The following is a 19563-nucleotide window of genomic DNA, read 5'->3' on the forward strand; positions in this document are numbered from 1 at the left end:
GAATGGAATAGCGGATAAACAGCGGACATGCAGAAAAAAATAGAATATCAAAGGTTAGTTATTTTTAAGAACCCCTATAGAAAGTACAATGATTGGCATTGCGTCACATGTTGTTTATAGGAGGCAACGTATTTAGGAGACTTACAAATATTGTGTATTTAAAAACAAAGTCTAGGAAAAGTGACGTGATAAAAATGGAGGCTGAATTAGCTTGAATTCCATGGACGTTCAGTTCTGAATTAGCTTTATGGCGAAAAGCACTAAATAGAGGAGTAGAGTTGTTGGCACCAACTGGTCAATTCTGTACCTACGTCGCTTTTGGTCTTCCCATTCAATATCTGATTACCTTATAAGAGCCTGTGAGGGAAGCTGATTTTGTCAGTGTTGAGGGATTAGGTGTTTGATGGTGAACACAAGTTACTGCTATGTTCATGGACTTGGTTAATGAAACTACAGCATAACCAACTTTAAGCTTTATATTCTACCCAAGCAATATGACCAAACCACTATCTTAGAAAGGTGATAAGCTGTAGTAAATAAGTGGTAGAAGGTCAGCAGAAGTAAATATTGCTCTTGGAGTCACGCATATAACATGTTGCCATGCATATATCTTCTTTCAATCCTCTTCCCTGCGTTAATCAAAGAGTTGTATTTGAATTTCAACCGCAAGGATAAGGATAGTTTGAAAATGTGAAAATATTTGAAGTGTAATTAGAGCACTGAGTAGCTTTGATTTCATTGCAATACTTAGATGTCCACTCTCAGACATTTAAGTCTGAGAACAGGTTTAGTAGTTGATAGCATAGTTATTAAACTCGGCCCGGAGAGGAGACCGGCAAAGGAGGTGGGTCAACGGGTCATTGGTTCAACCGGTGGGTGAGTGGTTGAACCAGTGGGTCACTACATATATTTAAATATTATATTTTATAAATTTTGATATAGGATATATGAGATAAATTGTAATAAATAATGTCATAACAAATATTCATTTAATTTAATTTGCTATAGAATATTTAATTCATATAAGAATCAGCAAAACATAAATTTAATTAGTAATCCACCAAACTTCAAGTGTAGATGTTTATTGTAATTATCTAGATTATTTACAAATTTTAAATGCAAAAAAATATTTAAAAACAATATTTGTCTTTAAAATAAATTATGTAATATGTTATTTTTGAAATCTATTTTATAATTTATAGAATATAAGGGTCATAAGTTTTATTAAAAGATTCCAAATACATTTGTTTTGGAGAGTTTAAAAAAATAAAGATGAAATTAACAAAACATTCATATAGCATACGAATGGCCATTAATGAACAAATGACAAAGTGGCCTGGTGGTGAGCTACGCACAAACAATACCGAAGGTCTGAAGTTTGAATTCAAGCAAAGGCTTGGACAAACATTTTTTCCTCAAACCCAGTCTGCCCACAAAACCGGCCGGGTTTCCGGTTTAATCCGGTTGAACCACCGGTCCGTTGAAAAGTCAACGGTTCATATGCAGAAACGATCCAATTGAAGAACCGGCCCGGTTTAGTGGCCGGTTCGCCGGGTTGACCGGTCGAACCGCCGGGCCGGGCCGGACCGGGTTTAATAACTATGGTTGATAGTATTCGGTGTCAGGTTGAGCATTAGCTACGACTGAATTGAACTTGTGTTCCGATAGATTACTTAAAAGCCCCTTTCTCATGTGTTATTCAATTAATTGGATGTTTATATTCGAGTGTCACTTTCGACAGTTACAAGTAATTGTTCGAATTAATGGTTGCTCTTCCATTTTCTTCCGTTGGATTCTCTTCAACTTCTATTATATCATTACTTCTTAATAGTTTGTTTCACTTAGTATTTCGATATATTTGCTCGAAGCTATGTTTGGTAGTTTAGCTTGAGATTTGTGTTCTTTCTCTCCTGATTGATCAATATCTAGTTTCTGAAACTAGAGTTTTGTTTCTTACATTTGATAAATTAGTGGTAGTAAATTGATTTAGCATGTAAATTCTTGTTTTTTGGATTTAATAATAGGTTTGTGACTTCTGTAAAAAAAAAGAGAGATTTACGGGGATTTTTTAGAATAATCTTAACTATTACTGGTGGATGCAAGCGATTGTCTGACATATTTGTAATTACCTAACTTTTTGATTGTCATGATACTTGTTGATTGATTAGTACCTAAGTTGATTAATTTATATTTGGTTTTGTATGTTTGATTAGGATGGTAATGGTACTAATTGAGTAGTATTTGTTTGATGAAACTTTTGCAGCCAAAGCCAATTGAGGCTTATGTTATTTAATATATCTACTATGAAGGTCATTCTTTGTTGTTACTCGTTTGAGATAGGATGCATAATTAAACTATTTTATAATTGTTTTTAGCCACAGGTACCAAACTCTCGTGCGTTGCGCGAGTTCTTCTTCTCTAATCAAATGTTCATAAGAACGAGTTGCTTTTTTCTTTTTTGGTTCAAACTTGCCATATTTTGTGACATGATATTCTAATCAGTACAAGTACTGATTAACTTTATTTTTATTGGAGGCTTGAGAGGCCATTAAATAGGAATAATTAAAATTTGAGAGCTACAAATTTCTCTATAAGGATTTTTTTGTCATCAATGTTTTGAGTATTTTAGAAGCCAAAACTTATGTATACATACCTCTAAAGAGAAATAACCCATGGGATACTTAGGACATGATAAACAAAGCTACACCACATAACACAATCAAGCACCATTTTAAGGAAAAAAGAAAGAAAGAAAATCTTTGGTGTGTGTATACACACACACATACAGGTATATTATGTATGTGTACTTAGCAAACTGACTTCTTTCTTTTCTTTTTTCTCCCCTTTTTTAGACTTGCTTTAGAAGGAAAAAAAATTCAAACTGACCTCCTTTTTATTTCTTTTTCCTTCTCACTTTAATAGGAAAAATATTAAATGTGAGCAAACAAGTCCCCCCTGACTTTCTTGTTCTTTTGCATTTAAGTTGTTATCCAGGAATCTACTTTGATTTTCGAGAATTCATCCCACATTTGAAATTTTCTTGTAATTCCTTCTAAAAGCAGGTAGGAAAATGCCTTAATTAAAAGGTTCACTAGCTACAAAAACCAGAAATTCAAAATGCGCAAAGGAAAACAAAAACTGTTTGCAACTTATCATGGGCTTTTCCAGTGTTTCCAGTACTGTGTTTATATTTTCGTGGTAGCACTTTGATACCAGAATTTCTCAGGCGTTATTAAGGTGTTTTTGGAGTTCTATATTCTTGATTTTGTACTTGAGAAATTTTGGTGATTGGCAAATCTACCATTTCTAGTGCATTCATTGATAGGACATCAACTTGTAATGTATGTTGAGATGCGAAAAAACAAGTAAATATGTTTTTACTAAAAAAAGTTTGATCAGTAATACGTTTTTACTCAAGAACAAGTTCATTTAACAAGCCTCTTCAATACAAGGAAGAGTTTACTTGCCATATATGTATATGGTACAAAACTAGTTACTTGAATTTCTCTTACTTCTCTAATTTTCACTTGAATCTCTTCCCAGAAAATAAAAATAAAAACGGACCATTTGCTTCACTCCCCATCTTTTTTCTTGGTGGCGCCGGTGCTCCGATGCAGCTGCCGGAAGATTATTGGATCCTGCCGTAGGTCCTGCTGCTTCTGCAGGGCCTGGACCAAGCAGAATCCGTAGCAATGGCTCCTGCCTTTGGTTAGATAACTTTTGCGGCAGGAGCAATCTGCAAAAGAAGCTACATCACAAAAATGTCAAGGGGAAAACCATATAGCAAAGCAAGTTCATCAAATTTACGAGGGAAGTAATTAATCTCTTTTACAGAAAACCCTATGGCTAAGAGTCTGATTTTTTTTTTCAACTCTCGAAGAGCCAAAAAAAAAAAAAAAGGTACTGAACTTATTATAATCTGTTCTTCATTCTAAATCCAAGAAAATGTAGATTGGAATTCTGACCTTCATAAGATGAGATAACCAGCCGTCGATGTGATGTGACGTGCCATGAACAGCAACCTTGCTTGAGTTATCTCTGTGAAATCTTAATTTCAGCAAAACGTCGACATGCAGAGCTGTCATCAGAGTAAAAACAAGAAAACGAGGCAGGAGTAATCATTAGTCATTAATTTCTCAACCATTACTAATTAATTGTACGAGAAAAAAAACCCAAAAAAAAAAAAAGAATACCATGGTTGAAACAAATGAGGGTACCTGCATATGTGGTCTCTAGGATTTTGATCGAGTACATATCTGACGTTCACTTCTCTGCATTAGCAAATCTTGCAGCCACAAAACCAAAAAACTGCTGAGAATAGATTATTTTTGTAAAAGAAAACAGTGGTCTTAACTCTTAATCAACACCCTATGGGAAAGGAAATCATGACAGGAAGAAAAAAAGAACAAAAAAAATAAAGAAAGAAAGAAAGAAACATCATAGCAGTAAATCAGGTGTATAGCCAAAAATTTTGACAAGGCTACATAGAGAATTCCATCTCCGGTAATAATGAATACCCAAATATCAACGATGATTGCCCAGTTTTGCAGCAGCTGCAAGAGGACTCAGCACTGAAACTTAAACAGCTCTCTGGGCTTCTGGGATCGATCTCTCAAAGCTGTATTTATGGACATGGGCATGAGCATTTGGGCGTGTAAAAGATAAGGGGCTTGTCCTTTTTTGTTATACGTTACTTGCCAATTGTTGTTAGGTTGATTGAGGAGTAGTCGCGAGGAGCAAGACCTTTAACGTCTATAGAAAGCGTTTTATTATGTTCACACCAGGGTCTGTATTACACGGAATGGTTCCCAAAGAGTGTGTGGTAATGCTCATTAGTACACTTAATTACAACTCATCATATGCATGTACACATTTAATTTTAGATTTTCTTCCAATTAAACAATTATTTGATTCAATTTCACTTACCAAAACACTAGCACTTGAATTTCACATCCATTGAGCACTCTTGTAAGACAAGCTCAAATTAATATACATTTTTATTTTTATTTTGGTATGGAGATGAAGTGTATGTTTGTTTTTTTTTTTTTTGAAAAGCACGTAGGTTTTAATTGAAAGTTTCTCGAAATGTTTCTCCAAAAAAAATAATAATAATAACTTCTTTCTTTTTTCAAAGCTAGAAAACCAATTAGAGATAAACAAAATATTTATCAGAATAATCAGCTAAATCGCTTTTCTAGAAGAAAGAAAATCACGAATTATATCACGATGCATCAAGATTAATATTAATGAACTGAGGGCCTTCTTTTGTAATAGTAAATATTGGGATCGTTTGAACAATTTGAGAAGTTAAATCAAATGAAGTTATCAATTATTGACATTCTTACAATTGAGGTACGGTGTCAATAGTTTTGCAGTAACATGCAGTCAGTAGATTAAGATCACCATTCAGTCAATAATCAAGCTAATCAAGGATTGGATACTAGTAATGCATATTTTTATTTATCCAAATTTGTAGACTTATAGTGTTTAAATTCAAATTCAGATGAAGTAACATGTATTTAGGGCTGTCAGTGTATACACTAACAGTGTAGAATATATAATATGTGTGTGTAACGCACACAAGTCATGTAAGGAGCGGCACGACTAACTTGGAAATTTAAGCATTTTTCTGAGATTGCTAATTCTACTTAATATTCTACCCAAAGCATGAGGTTGATGTTTGATAGGGTGTTAATTGCTGGTTATTTTATTGTTAATTTTCCCTTTTATCCTTGTCAAATATTGTTTTAATTATTAATATTTACTTATATTTGGTATTTGACTCAATTTCAGGAAGTGAAACAGAAAACTACAAAAATGAGGGACTTTTTGGAGATAATTGGGATTTCAAACAACCGGGCCCACATGGTACTACAAAGAGATTGCATTTCCTTTGCTGATTAGGAGATTGGAGTCCTACGGGCAATAGGAAACTAAAAGCAAGGACTTCGATAGAGTCCCACTTTTGGGTTGATTCTCAATTTCAGCAGGGGACCACAGGGATAAGAAGCTTTAGTCATTGTTGGCTTTAAAAAGGAGACAAACATACAGAGAACTCTTATCAATCAATCAATAGTTTTAACTTAGTTTTTAGCATAGTTTAGTTTTTATTCTTTCTTGGCTCTTTTGATGGCCTGGACCTCAGTGGAATTACTGGAAGATTTTCTCATGAGGCGTGGCTAAGTTTGTCTAGTCAAGAACAACGGAGGATTTGGTTCTACTAAATTTGTGAGATCGAAGTAGTTTTTATTTATTCCCATTATTCACTGGTATTTGTCTATCTTCTGCTTTATGTTCATATGGTTGTTTTATTATTCGATTATCCAGGGCCCGGATTCTAGATTAATTCAATAACCTGAAGCCAATTAGGGTAGTTAAATCCGTAATTGTTTAATTATTCTAAACTGGTGGCAACTGGCATGATTGGGTTTATGTCATGGAGATAGGCAGGCTAACTTAAAGAGACCCTCGTAGCGTGTTGATTGGTTAGAATTAGGCTCTTCTAATTATTCATGCAATTAGGGAATTGAACTTCTATGGTCGTACCTAGGGTTATTTCCTGATTAGAGAAATAGTCAACGGTCGTACCTTGACTATCGACAAATTGAGGAAGAGTTGGTTGTTTATCGCGTGTATGACAACTATAACTAATTTATCAGATAGTAACTGGAATAATCCTTGCATCTGTGATCGAATTAAGTGAACCATCTCCGAAGTTGTCTCTTGGCTAGAGTTCGTCCATTATTATTTTTATTGTGATAATTAGTTATTTGAGTTGTAGTTATTTTATTTTATTTTAATTTATTCCAAGTAATTTAGTTACTATCATTTTCAAAAACCCCCCATATCTGGAACTTGAGAAGAAATTAAATTATCCCCAGTCCCTGTGGATTCGACCCTGCTTACCGCTATATACAGAATTTGTATTTTATTTGAGCAGGTATTTATTATTGCACAGGGTTTGACGCCTGTCAATGTTATATGCCATGCTTTAAATCAATTTTTGAGTTTTTTGTGCTCAAATTCGATGATGTGTTTTCTTCAAAAAAAAAAAAAGAAAAAAAGAGTGCTTGTGAATTTCTCTCTCTCTAGTCTGGCCTCTCTTTGATCCCTTTTCTTTTTCTTCATTTTTTGGTTTTCCCTTTCTATCAGTTTAGTGCTAGCCAAAATGCAGCTAAATATTTTCTTTTCAAAGTGACCTATTTTTTAAAAAAACTCAAAAGTGGCTGTGAGGGAAAGGGAACTTTTAGCAAATTTTATGATTTCTATTTTTGCCTTCTTGCATTTTTTTTTTTGCATTTCTTTGCATTACGCATCAGTTTTTATTTTTTTTCCTACACTTTAAATTTTATCTCAATATGGGGCTGAAGTAAGTTCGTCGAAGTCCATATCATTGCATTATACCATATATTTGCATCGATTTTCAGTTTTCTGAGCATATGCAATTGGAAATCATTCAAACGAAATTAATCTCTATGAAAATTCAATTTCTTCTTCAACCAGAATTTATAAATTGGTATTCTTTTTTTATTCAACTTATAATAATTAATCCTCTTGAGTACGTTAATTTACTATGTTCACTTTTTTTTTTTTGTCCCTTAAACCAAGATTTTGAAGCTTGAAACGCAAGGAATCCACAAACAAAATTGACGAATGGCTAAACAAATTAGAAGGCGTTGTTTTTATTATTATTTTTTTTTTAAGTTTCCTAAAACTGACCTTTTCCAAATCCCAAAGGGAAACTAAAACATGTCCCAGTAGTTCACGCTTCCGAAACCTGCATGATTTGGAATCCCAATACCATAATGAAAAGAACGAAAGTTGTTTGTTTTATATATGGAACCCGTGAGAAGTGCCAAAAACATTACTCTTTTTCTGATGATCAATATTCTCGAATGTCATCTTGAATCTTGATCAAACAAAATTAATGGCGATGTGCCTGTTGGATTTATTGGCTACAGTAGCTAAAGAAGAAAAGAAAAAGCTAGATGAAGAAGAAGAGAGGAAGAAAAGGAATCCAGAACAAGTACGTTTGTTACCCAAGAACGGAATCCAACTCGAACCCTTGGCAAAGTCTAAAGGTAAAAGGTCAATCAGACGAGAGCTTACAACATCAATGATGCATCTCGATGATCATCAGGAAGTTTTGGGTAATCTTCATAAGCCAGAATCAGATCCAGCAGTGGAAGAAACGAGTGATCATCAAGAGAAGAAAGTAGAAAAAAAATTCAGGAAAGTTACGAGCCAAAAAGAGAAGAGAAAAGTAAACAAGGCGGCTAGTGATAATGATAATAATGACGATGATTATGGCCTAAAGCAGAAGAAGGATAGGAAAAGGAAGGTAACTATCGTTGGTTTTGATTCTCCACCTCTGCCTAAAGAATTCAAGGAGCGGATTAAAGCCAAAGCCGAAGGCGGGGTAGTAGGCAAAGAGATAAAGGTGATAGAAAAAAGCCTAACAAGAACTGATACTCAATTCGCTCAAAACCGATTCTCCATTCCAGTAAACCAGATGAAGGAGGAATTTCTTCTCCCTGAAGAATTAGAATTCCTTAAAGACCGTACCCCTGATGGAGCGCATTGGAATACAATGGAGGTAAAGATAATTGAGCCATCGGGGAAAGTAGAGAAAGTGGGCCTGAGCAGGTGGAAGATGAGGAAGGAATTTGGCAAGCCGAGTGTATCTTATGTGCTCAAAGGAGATTGGAAAAAAGTTTTGACAGAGAACAGGCTCCAAGAAGGCCAGATGGTACAGTTGTGGGCTATTAGAATTGGTATAAACGAAGAGCTTTGTTTTGCCTTTGTTGTACTGAGATTAAGAGAACAGGAAGAGGAAGGGAGTACTTGTAAGACCAGTAATGTTGATAATGGAACTAATAATAGTACTCCTGTTTCATGTGTTGACGGTGAAGCAGAAGAAGCCAAGGCATCATCACCAGGAGAAAAAGATGGTGAAGTTGAAGAACGTAAGGCGGATCATCCGGATAATGGTCAAGCTGAAGTTAAGCCATCATCATCATCTGGAGGAACTAATAAGTAATCTGAACCTGAATATCATGAATGAATGAGATTGGTTGATGGACCTCTTTGGTAATCTTATGAGTTTGGATACTGTATTAGTACTTATAATTACTAATTAGTGAATGTGCAAACTTTCTTGATTATGAGTACTTTTGTGATTGGATATCAGCCAAAAGTATATGTAGCTGTAGTGGTTGACCAAATCTGCAGGGAGCATCCTTTCAGTTTGTTTGATCTAGTGACAAATTTCAGATTTGAGCACCAACAAAAGCTTTTTAGCTTTCTATAAATATTTCTAGCAGTATACATTTATTTACAAGAAGTTTTTTTTTTTACCTGCCATTTATATATACAGTTAATATGCTGTCCATGATATAAATTGTTCAAAGGAAAAAGAGTAGTACTGATCATGAAGAGCCTTCGACTAAAATCTGTAATCATTATTATTCCTTAGTTTCTTGGTTCACACCATAAAGATTTTGAAAGCACATTATTCCCATCTTAGCAAAAGGTTGCAAAATGAAGTCAAGGGCCAAAGGCCCCATGCAACATGCCCCAGTCCAAATTCTGTTAGTCCAATATGTATCAAATATACCTACATATTGACTACTAGGATGTGGAGAAACAAAACAATTGAAGAGAATGCAAGAACATAAGTAGCAATAGTATTATGGTAAACATAACATAAAGATCAAAAGAAATAATTGAAAGAGAGGCACAAAAAGAAAAGAGCCCAGAGAAATTATCATCATGTACTAGCCAAGTCCAGAAGACACTAGCTACAAATTAATTTCCAACCCATGAAGGCATGAGCCTTTATTTTCTAAGAAAATTTATTATAAAAAAAAAAGAAGAAAAAAGGAAGAACTCAAGAACTTGAAAAGTCTATAACTAATTAGCAAAGATATATTATTTTTCGTTCATGTTACTATACTATTCTGCATGAATATAAGGGTCATAGCACCCTGGTGGATTCACATCCATATCTTCAAGTAAGTAATGTATTTTCGCTTTGTCTGATGACATGCCTCGATGGAAGCCCTCTATGGCAAACAAGGGCTGCTGCATTTCCATCCCTTGTTCATCAAAGGAAAATATTGAGTTCCCAGCACTTACCTTCTGAACACAGTAATTTTGGCCTTCGATCATGGGCTCCGATGGCTTCAACTTTTCTCCCTCCTCCAGTGATGATTCAGTGACCATCTGCGTTTCTGGTTCAGTCTTTTTCTTCTCAACCACAACTTGCTTCTTTTTCATTCGAGCGCGACGATTTTGGAACCAATTGTAGACATTTGATTCAGAAATTTGGCCATGTTTTGCCAATTCAGCAGTGATATCTTTAACCTTCTCCTTTGATGGAGTCTCATTGCCTTGATCAAAAACACGTTCAAGAATCTGAAGCTGCTGAGCAGTTGGATTCCAACGCTGTCTTCGAGGAATCCTATGGAGGGAAGAAGTTGTCATCAACGGGGTAAGATACGGATTTCTCAGCATGAAATGCGAAGGATCATTCTGCGAGATGAGGGCTCTATGCAAATCTTCTAGTTGCTCGCAGATGGTTGCATAAGCAGCAATTTGCTTCCCGAGGATTTCCATCTGCTCATCAGTCATCACCTTCACAAACATGTCATCTCCATTGTTCAAATTTCCACCATGAATATTCTGTCCCTCCATTAGTAGTTGAGGCTTTTGTCGTTCTTCTTGATGTTGCTTCTGTTTTTCATACTCCATACCTTTTTTGACTGAATTGAATTATGGTTCTTATGAGACTTATATGCCTAAATCTTCTGAATAAAACAACCCTTTCTAGGAAGAAATGAATACAAGATCGAATCTTATTCTTAATTACCAAATATTACATTTTAAGTAGGGGAGATATGTAAAAGATTACAATCATTTTTGTACCAATATTTAAGTCTAATGGATTTAATGAAGAGCTAATAGTTACCTTTGATACATTTTAGAAAAGGAAATGTCTAATAGTATATGCTAGTAGGTACAATAGTTCGAGATATTTTAAGAAACAAAATCAAGAGGTGATGTATATGATCAAGACCTTCCATTACTTCTTTCTCTCTTCCTATCAAAATTGGGTTGAATGCAAAATGGGGGCAAAACAAATTGATAAAAGAATATAAACAAAAGAAATTATGACTATTAGGTATTGCAACTTAATTAATGGCCACAAACTCAAAGAAAATTCAAGTATACCAAATTATTGTTATTTAGTACAGTCTATAAATTTATTAGTATAAATTGAACTGCAACATATAGTTACGCTTCACATGCTGATGAATAGGGAGATGCGGAGAAAACTAGAATTTGCTTCTTTTTTCCCCTCCTCAATTATGTTCTTGCTAGATTTTTTCCCCTTATGCGAGTAATAGTAGTTATTAGGGTAAAAAATCTCAGCGGCCATTAAACTATTGACTGAATCATGTTTGGAGCATCAAACTATTTTTCATTAATAATTGACCACTAAATAACTTAATCAGTAAATCTATGACCATTTCGTCGATAATTACTCTTAATTTCTGAAATTAGCATTACACGTGACAAAATACAGGGTAATTTTATCCAGCAATTTACTGACCATTTACTTACATAAACCCATCAACTGAAAAGAAAAAAAGAAGTGCAAGCCAATTAAACTAACTTTCATTCTCAAAATTCTCAGCCACTGCTATCAGATGATCGTTGTCGAGATCAAGAGGCAACCTCAAATCAAGTTTTTGCACGTCAGCCCTGCATTGACTAATTAATTGAAGCGAGCCCACTTTAGTACCGCCATCGTCGACCAGCAAAGAACTTAAAGAAACAGAGCCCTCTGCTAATTTTAATAAAACCCCATCCGCTAGAGTCCTAGAAGTCCTCAATTCCATTTCTTTGAGAGTCTCCAATCCCTTGATAAATGCTGAAAAAGACACGTTATCTCCCACGCACTCACAGCTTTTCAGCTTCAATTTCTCCAGTTTCTTGCAATTCCTCCATAGAAAATTGAGGCCATAATCAACCCCTCGACTTCCACACAGGGAAAGAGACTCTAAATTGAGTTCAACATCAAGAACTGAAGCGAAGCCGTTGTAGCTGAACAATTCGGTTTCACTTCCGATTATAAAGACCGAGAGCTCTTTAAGAGCGCGGAGAGGTGCGAGCCACTGGAAACAGAGAGGTCTGGAGAGAGTGATGGTGAGCGAAGAGAGATGAGGGCAAGAATTGGAAAGGGAAAGCAGAGAGAACCCAGAAACGGGCTCAGCAAAGAAGCGGAGGTGACGGAGATTGGGGCAAGAAAAGGCGACGGACTGAAGGAGGTGATGGGAGGAAAAGGAGGAGGAGGAAGAAGAGGAGTCGGTGAGCGATAGAGAAGAGAGATAGGGATGGTGGGAGAGGAAAGAGGAGAGAGACTAAAGGGCATGGGGAGTACTGATGAAGGTGAGAGAGAGAGAGAGCGACGGTGGAGGAGTGGAGTAGACGGAGCCACCGCTTCGAGACTAAGGCTTCGTTTGGGAGTGGAGGATTTGGACAGAAAAGAAAGGGAAAGAAGAGAAAGTTAGCTTTTCTTTCATTTGTTAGTTTTTAGTAGGAAAGAAAAGAAGGGAAATGGAATGATTTAAGAGGATGAATAGTATGTAAAATTTTTCCTTCCAAATTGGAGAGAAATGGAGAGAAAGTTGGAAGAAACTTATAAAAGTTTTTTAAAATACCCATTTTATCCTCAAAAATGTCTTGAACAAATATTTAATGACTTTCACATCCAAAATCATTCCACTAATTCTCAAAACTCCCAAACAACATAACAATCCCTTCTCTTCTCTCATAACTTAAGTTTTCCCTTCTTTTCTTTTCTATCCTAAACTCCCAAACTTAGCCTAAAGAGACAGATGCACTGCAAAAGATTTTCCCTTCCCTTCTCTTGGATGGTTTAATGAAAACTGAGTTATAGGGTCAGTAAATTGCTAGATAAAATTGTCCTGCACTTTGTCACGTGTGTAATGCTAATTTCAGATATTAAGAGCAATTTTTCACAAAATAGTCACGAATTTACTGATTAAGTTGTTTAGTAGCTAATTATTGATAAAAAATAGTTCGATAATCAAAACATGATCCGGATAATAGTTTAATGGCCGCTGAGATTTTTTGTCCTAGTTATTATGACCTGTAATATTCCTGTACTTTTAGTCCAAAGTAATTCAAGAAAGGAAATCGGGGGAATATACATAAGCATGAAACATAATACCATTAAAGAAAGTAAATCACTTTACAAATCTGATTATTTATAGTATATGGGCCAAATATTCACAAAAAATACAAACAAGACCCAAGTTATGATATCATCAATTGGTTAAAACATCTAATTGATTCAATGAGTCCCAAGACACACACATTCCCAAGAATTGTGTCTTTTTTTTGTTTTAGCTTTGACAAATACTAAAGTGAAAATCAAACATCAAACCTTAGCGCCTTGTTACAACTAAAAACGCAGGCACAAGACACCATATTTAACCTCAACTTCAGATTAAATTCTTGGTTATGAAACAAATTTAAAGCAGTTCTTTGATCTTTATAATGTGCTCATATTGTTGAAAGAAATAGACCTAGAAGTACAGAAACTTCTTGGCAGATATTCACCAAGAATACCTCGAGTGAGTGTCCAGAACCCAACCTCATCATGAATAAATTCTTGCTACCATTCAATGAATTGGCAACTCTTCCTTTTCTCTCAATCCAAGAAAAGTAAAAGGGTCTCATCAACGCCCAAAAACAACAGAGACGAAGCAAGAACGATCATCAGAAGGACCTGATAACCGTCCCTGAACAGTGCACGACCAGGATTTGACCCAAAAAAATTATATAATCCAGATCACTTCTTGTACCTCGTTTTTAACAACGTGTGTGAAATCCACAAAAATTGGTTCTAAAGTTACACATTGTGCAAATAAAATTACGCGATGTGTAAAATGCAGAAAACCGCTAGAAACAGTTGCACCTGCAACCGTTCGCCCGTGGTCCAAGCAACATCTTTGGAAGCCGGGGGGGGGGGGTGTTTGTGTGGGTGAGGAGGAGTGTGTGGAGATAGTGAGATATGTTACAAACATCTCTATTTCTGATTGATATTCTTATGCAAGTCTGTCTTAAGCATGCAACATAGAATTCCACTATGTTAACATGAACCAAGCCGGCTTTCCCCTTTTAATTCCTGCAGCCCAACAAACATCTTTTGCTCGAAGTTCTATGAGGATTATAACCAGTTGAATGACGTTTACTCCTACTTATGATTCCATATAGTTAGGATTAGCAGATCACGAGGAAAATAAACATGTTACACCAGAATATCCCCCAATGAAATGTGGAATCAGCCAAACAATAATCTTGACCTTTTCAGGAAACTTTATCTGCCATCATGGTGATCAGTGCTTGTCAAACGAGAGCTCAGAACATGATCAATTAATTCATAGAGATTAAGACTGTGATCCCATGACCCCAAGCGTTTGAGATATCCAAAAAGGCTTCCCTGAAAGTCCTCAAAACTAAGCATTTAGCAGTTCTCAGAGACAGCATAACAATGTCCATTGCCAAGTCTTTCCACTACAGTACTGTCTCAGTCCTCAGAATTCGCCACAACATCCTCCAAATGCCGCTCATAATTCAGAGAGTCTTTTCAGCTTTCTAGTTTTCAAACATTGCGGGTCCAGGACCAAATCCACAAAATATTCTCATCTTCTGAGAACAAGTTTATGCCTGCATATATAACCACTCATGCAATGACTACTTATCTCGTGTTGGTCACAGCCAGCCTTTATGAGTACCTTGAAGGCCATCTGGTAAAACTATGCAGATGGATCCTCGGAAGGAAATGTAAAGCCACCCGAAATATACCTGAAAGCAAACCGAAATTAATTAAAAAATTCATAGGGGAAAAGACATGATGCTCAAGTAGCCATTTTGCATCCTCAACTTCATCATTGTACACTTGATGTATTTTTAACTTCCTTGCCATTTCAAGTGTAATGGCCTTTATACTCTCTAGCTTCATTTGGGAAATTTCAATTCTTCAAGATTCTCACTAAGCTAAATTGCTGCTTTCTTATTACTCGGCAAATTCATCTGTAATATTCACATCTTAAATTAATCGAACAAAAGTCCAAATAAACAAGCTCTTTGGCCTAAATCTAAAACTAAGCTTTTTGTCATTTTTCGTTTTTGATGACAAGAGGTATAGCGTCCACCAGTATGTTGCTTTGGACAATGTTTTTGTGCTATAATCTAAGAGTGTCCAAATATTTTTACATTTTATTCTATGAGTTCCCAATATCTGAATACTTCAACTTCAAGCTCAGTACAAGAATTAAGAGCATGATTATCCATGTTTTCCATGTTCACAACAATTTTACCTTGCTTCAGGTAATTTTTTCACATATCTTAGACTACGAAGACTAAGCAAATTGAACTCCTGAGATTTCACGCTTTCTGAATTCGAAATCCTGATTTCTTTGTGATTTAGTCAAGAAAAGTATTTAAATGAACCTACTGAAGCCAATTTACGTTTGCTCGATAAGTAAACAAAATATCCAGTTGTTTTATAATTCCGAATTATTTTTACATGGTAATGGTAATAAACATCAAAACTTAAATCCTCCAAGAGAAGTCGCAGAACTAAAGTAATAACTACATATTATTCAATCTCTATTCTTCTAGAAATACTATCAAGATATGGAAATTATCAGTATATAGTTTGTGCAGATACATTATTATGCCCAAAACAAAGAAGAGCAACTACATTTCTGTGACATGTAGATGTACAAAAAGTAGCCTCTATATAAGAAGTATCTAATTCAAAAGTAGCTTTTACCTTGCTACAATGGTCATTCTCCAGCTTCTAAATTCATGTATTACTTCTTGAGAAATACATTGGTGGCTCCATCGTAAAAGCTATAGATCCTGCTCCAAGAGCAGCAGATCTCAAGCTTTCAACCTAAAATTCGAGCAAAATCTCCTATGCACTTCTGGACAATTAAAATATGGTCCAGCCTAGTAATGTAGGGCTGAATTTAAGAGCTAATCAAAGTTAAAGAACTCCAATCTGAAAATAAAGACAAGGACCTAAGTTTCAGTTTCCAGCTTTGGCTGTGCCATGTGTTCTTGACCGTTTCTTTCTATTTTTCCAAAACTCATCTTTTTTCCTTTTTTTCTTCTGTTTCATCAAACCCAAGCTGCTATTAATTATACCCATAAGAGCACTCTTATCCCTCCTATTCTTTATTTTGGCCTTCACATCCAAGATTGCCCTAAGCTTCTCATATGATTTGGCATCTGGAACCTGCCCACTTTTCACCATCTGCTTGTGATAAAAGAATGCCCTTCTAAAATCTCGGACACGTAGATAAGCATATATCATCGTAGAATAAGTGATAGAATCAGGTTTCAGTTGCAATGCAGCCATCTCCTTCAGAAGCTGTGGCAATTTTGATTCTTGTCCTCCCCTTGCATACGCATTCACTAACATATTATAAGTCATTATGGTTGGTTCAAATCCAATTTTTCTGAATTCACATATTACATCTCTTGCTTCAACATAGTGTCCTTGTTTAGCAAATCCATCCAAGAGAATGTTAAAGGTCACCCGTGTGCCATCAATTTTATTCCTTATCATCATCTTCCAAATCTCCATCAGCATTTGGGTGTCACCGGCACGTCTATATGCATCAAGCAGAGCAGTATAGGTTTCAATGGAGGGTTTAATTCCCTCCTTTTGCATATTCTGAAAGGCCAAATAAGCTTTCTCATGCCAGCCACTTACTGAATAGGCGTGAATGAGAGCTGTATAAGAATGTGACGTAGGAATTATACCAACCTTTTTCATTTTCAAGAATGCATCTGCAGCCATGTCACTCATTTTTTTCTGCCTTCCATAAGCACTAATTAAACATGTATATGATTTGACATTAGGCTCCAACCCCACATTTTCCATCTCTAGCATCAGTTTCTCAACAATTTCAGGCTGCATTCTTCTGCTATAAGCATCCATTAGAATGTTATAACTGGCAGCAGTGGGTGAAATTCCCTTAGCCTTCATCTCGACAAAAAGACCCTCAGCTTCTTCAATCTGGTTTGATTTACAATATGCATCCATGATTGTATTATACACAACAGCATTGGAAGAAATCCCTCTTTTCTCCATATCTGATTGGATAATAAGAGCTTCCTTCTTCAGTCCCTCCTCACAAAAGGACTTGATTAACGCACCTGAAACTTCCAAACTCCACTTGACTCCTTTTGTTTTCATCTTTTCAACCAACTCCCATGCATCTTTAGCACTATTACCTTTCTTTCTCAGAACTGTAACCATAATGGAGCACGTCACATGATCTGGTTGGACATTATTTGCTCCCATTGATTTGTATACTCCCCAAGCATCATCATACCTTCAAATGCAGTAAAGCAAACACGAGGAAAATCAACCTTTATGTTTGCAGATATAGCTAGAATTAGTTTAAGACATGCCAATACGAGAGAGAGAAATACACAGGGTGACATCTAAAAAATACTAAAAGGTATGTGCATCTGGCAAGAACTACGAAAGTGCAAGTGCATTCAATTATCTTTATTGATCAAGCACAATAATGCTGGTTTAACGAGAAAAGCGCACAACTTAGAAAACTGCCATCATCCTTAAACCTTCTTGTGCAAAATTCTATCACAAGATAAGCAAGGCGTGGCAAAGGACTTTCATTACCTATGAAAATATGATCCAATAACGAAAACCTCAATTGTATAAGAAGCCAACCTAGTACTACCACAAACACATACCATTAGAAATTCAAGAGAGGATATTTCAAGGTTCGAGCGGATTAAAGATGGTACTATAAACTACGGAAATGCACAAGAAAACTTATAAATTACACAAAGAAAAGAGTAGGAAACCAACGTGAAACTGAAATGAGTGCCATAAGGCAAACAAATTAGTACCTCCCACATCCCAAAAGTCCTGAAATTGCAGCATTATAAATATGAACATCCCCGAATCTTTTCTCATCAGGCAAGTTCCTGAATAATACCAATATCTCATCTCCCATTCCTGCTATCCCCAAAAGGGGAAACAGAACGGAACAAGCTCTAGGAGAAACCAAAGAAGGCTCCTGCAATCTCATCCATTCAAAAAAATACACACAACTCCTTATTAGCCCTTCCTCACCCAGCATTCCCAATACCTCCCAACAATCTTTCTCACTCACTTTCCCCTGAAATCCTCCCAAAACCTCACCTAGAGTTGAGTTGTCCGGTAAAGTCTTCGCCTTTTCTAATATTTCCCCAACCATCCCACCTACTTTTGATTCACTGGTACTAACTGAATTTGAGTCAACTAAAGGAGAACCCAGTTGAAAATTTTCAATTTCTTCATCACCTTGAGGTGAATTATCAGTTTCAAAAGCTAGGTGCCAAGAGGATTTTCGGTTTTCCCGGAGGGAAATTTTGCCTTCTTTACCCGGGTCCGGGTCCGGGTTCGAAGTTTGAGACTTGAAGAATCTGATAAGTGGGTCATCTCTGTTAACTTTGGAGTCAAAGTTTTCATCTTTTGACGATTCTTGAGGTGGGTTTAGTTCGGTTTCTGAATTTGAGTTTCCTTGAAGAAATGGTAGGAAAATTGGTGAAGTTGACGACTGAGAAACAGTAGAAGTGTGAGGAGGAGGAGGAGAAGAAGAAGAAGGGGAGGAAAGTGAAACGGATATTTGAATATGGGATGCTTTGGTAAGCTTGAAGAGTTTAGGTGTTGAGGGATGATGATCGTTAAGCAGAGGAAAGGAAGGAGGAGAAGAAGGAAAATGGATGATGGGATAATATTTGAGAAGCGCCATTGTTTGAGTTTGAGAAGGCTGGCAAGCAGCTACAAGAATAAACCGAAGGTTGACAGAGATAAATAGAAACATCCTGTCATACTGTAGTCTAAATTCTCAAACTTAATTTCGTTTTTTTCCAAAAAAAAAAAAATTAATTTTTATTTTTCCAAAAAAAATATAATTCTTCAAATACTTTTGGATTCATATTGAAAATGAAAAAAAAAATTCGTTATTTATGATTGTACTGTATTAAATTGAGTCAAGTCACATCAATCATATCATGTCTCTTTGATCATCTCGAATTCCTTTTCAACATGTATTTCAAGCTTTTTAGTCTATGAGTTGAAATCAAGTTTTTGTCAAGATCACGACTTAGATTCCACAGTTACAATCCAAATTGTATTTTCACAACAACTTTTGTTGAATAACAAAATTACTACTCTTTCTCAAATTCAAATTACGTTTAGATTTGAAAAAGGTAAATTTAGCATTTTATGCCGAAACTGTCATAGAAATACGAGTATCATTTACGTTGATAAACAGAATTAAGTTAACATAAACCGATCCAATTGACGGTTTTTATTTTTAAAGTTTAAAATTTAATCATAACTAACCCACTTGAGCCTACTAGGGTTGGTTAAGATTTTGCCACAAGTGCATGCTTGAACAAGGTTCCAGTCCTCAGCCTTCTGTCCTCCTCACTCGC

The 19563-nt window shown here is 35.8% G+C and overlaps 2 protein-coding genes and 1 long non-coding RNA gene across 4 annotated transcripts; all 3 read right to left on the minus strand.

Moving 5' to 3' along the window:
* Window positions 1-3413: 3413 nt before the first annotated feature.
* LOC113741748 (uncharacterized) lies at window positions 3414-4587 on the minus strand. Its single transcript, XR_003460706.1, has 4 exons — window positions 4518-4587; window positions 4218-4285; window positions 3966-4078; window positions 3414-3748 (listed from the first exon to the last, which is right to left on the minus strand). It is a non-coding gene; the product is annotated as an uncharacterized lncRNA (long non-coding RNA).
* A 5154-nt stretch (window positions 4588-9741) lies between these two features.
* LOC113740687 (uncharacterized) lies at window positions 9742-15396 on the minus strand. Its single transcript, XM_072046439.1, has 5 exons — window positions 15343-15396; window positions 14829-14898; window positions 14488-14549; window positions 11678-12425; window positions 9742-10763 (listed from the first exon to the last, which is right to left on the minus strand). The coding sequence occupies exons 1-5, from the start codon at window positions 15394-15396 to the stop codon at window positions 9955-9957; spliced, it is 1743 nt and encodes a 580-aa protein (XP_071902540.1). The 3' UTR covers window positions 9742-9954.
* On the minus strand, window positions 14106-18934 carry LOC113741395 (pentatricopeptide repeat-containing protein At5g50280, chloroplastic-like). Of its 2 annotated transcripts, XR_003460616.2 has the most exons (3): window positions 17989-18934; window positions 15872-17444; window positions 14106-14898 (listed from the first exon to the last, which is right to left on the minus strand). XR_003460616.2 is itself a non-coding variant. In XM_027268917.2 (2 exons), the coding sequence occupies exons 1-2, from the start codon at window positions 18873-18875 to the stop codon at window positions 16130-16132; spliced, it is 2202 nt and encodes a 733-aa protein (XP_027124718.1). In that variant the 5' UTR covers window positions 18876-18934; the 3' UTR covers window positions 15668-16129. The 2 variants fall into 2 exon arrangements, 1 of the variants encoding a protein (XP_027124718.1); XM_027268917.2 differs by lacking the exon at window positions 14106-14898 and having other exon boundaries at window positions 15668-17444.
* Window positions 18935-19563: the final 629 nt, after the last annotated feature.

This window comes from Coffea arabica, chromosome 4e (assembly GCF_036785885.1).
Source record: "Coffea arabica cultivar ET-39 chromosome 4e, Coffea Arabica ET-39 HiFi, whole genome shotgun sequence".
Lineage (NCBI taxonomy): Eukaryota > Viridiplantae > Streptophyta > Magnoliopsida > Gentianales > Rubiaceae > Coffea > Coffea arabica.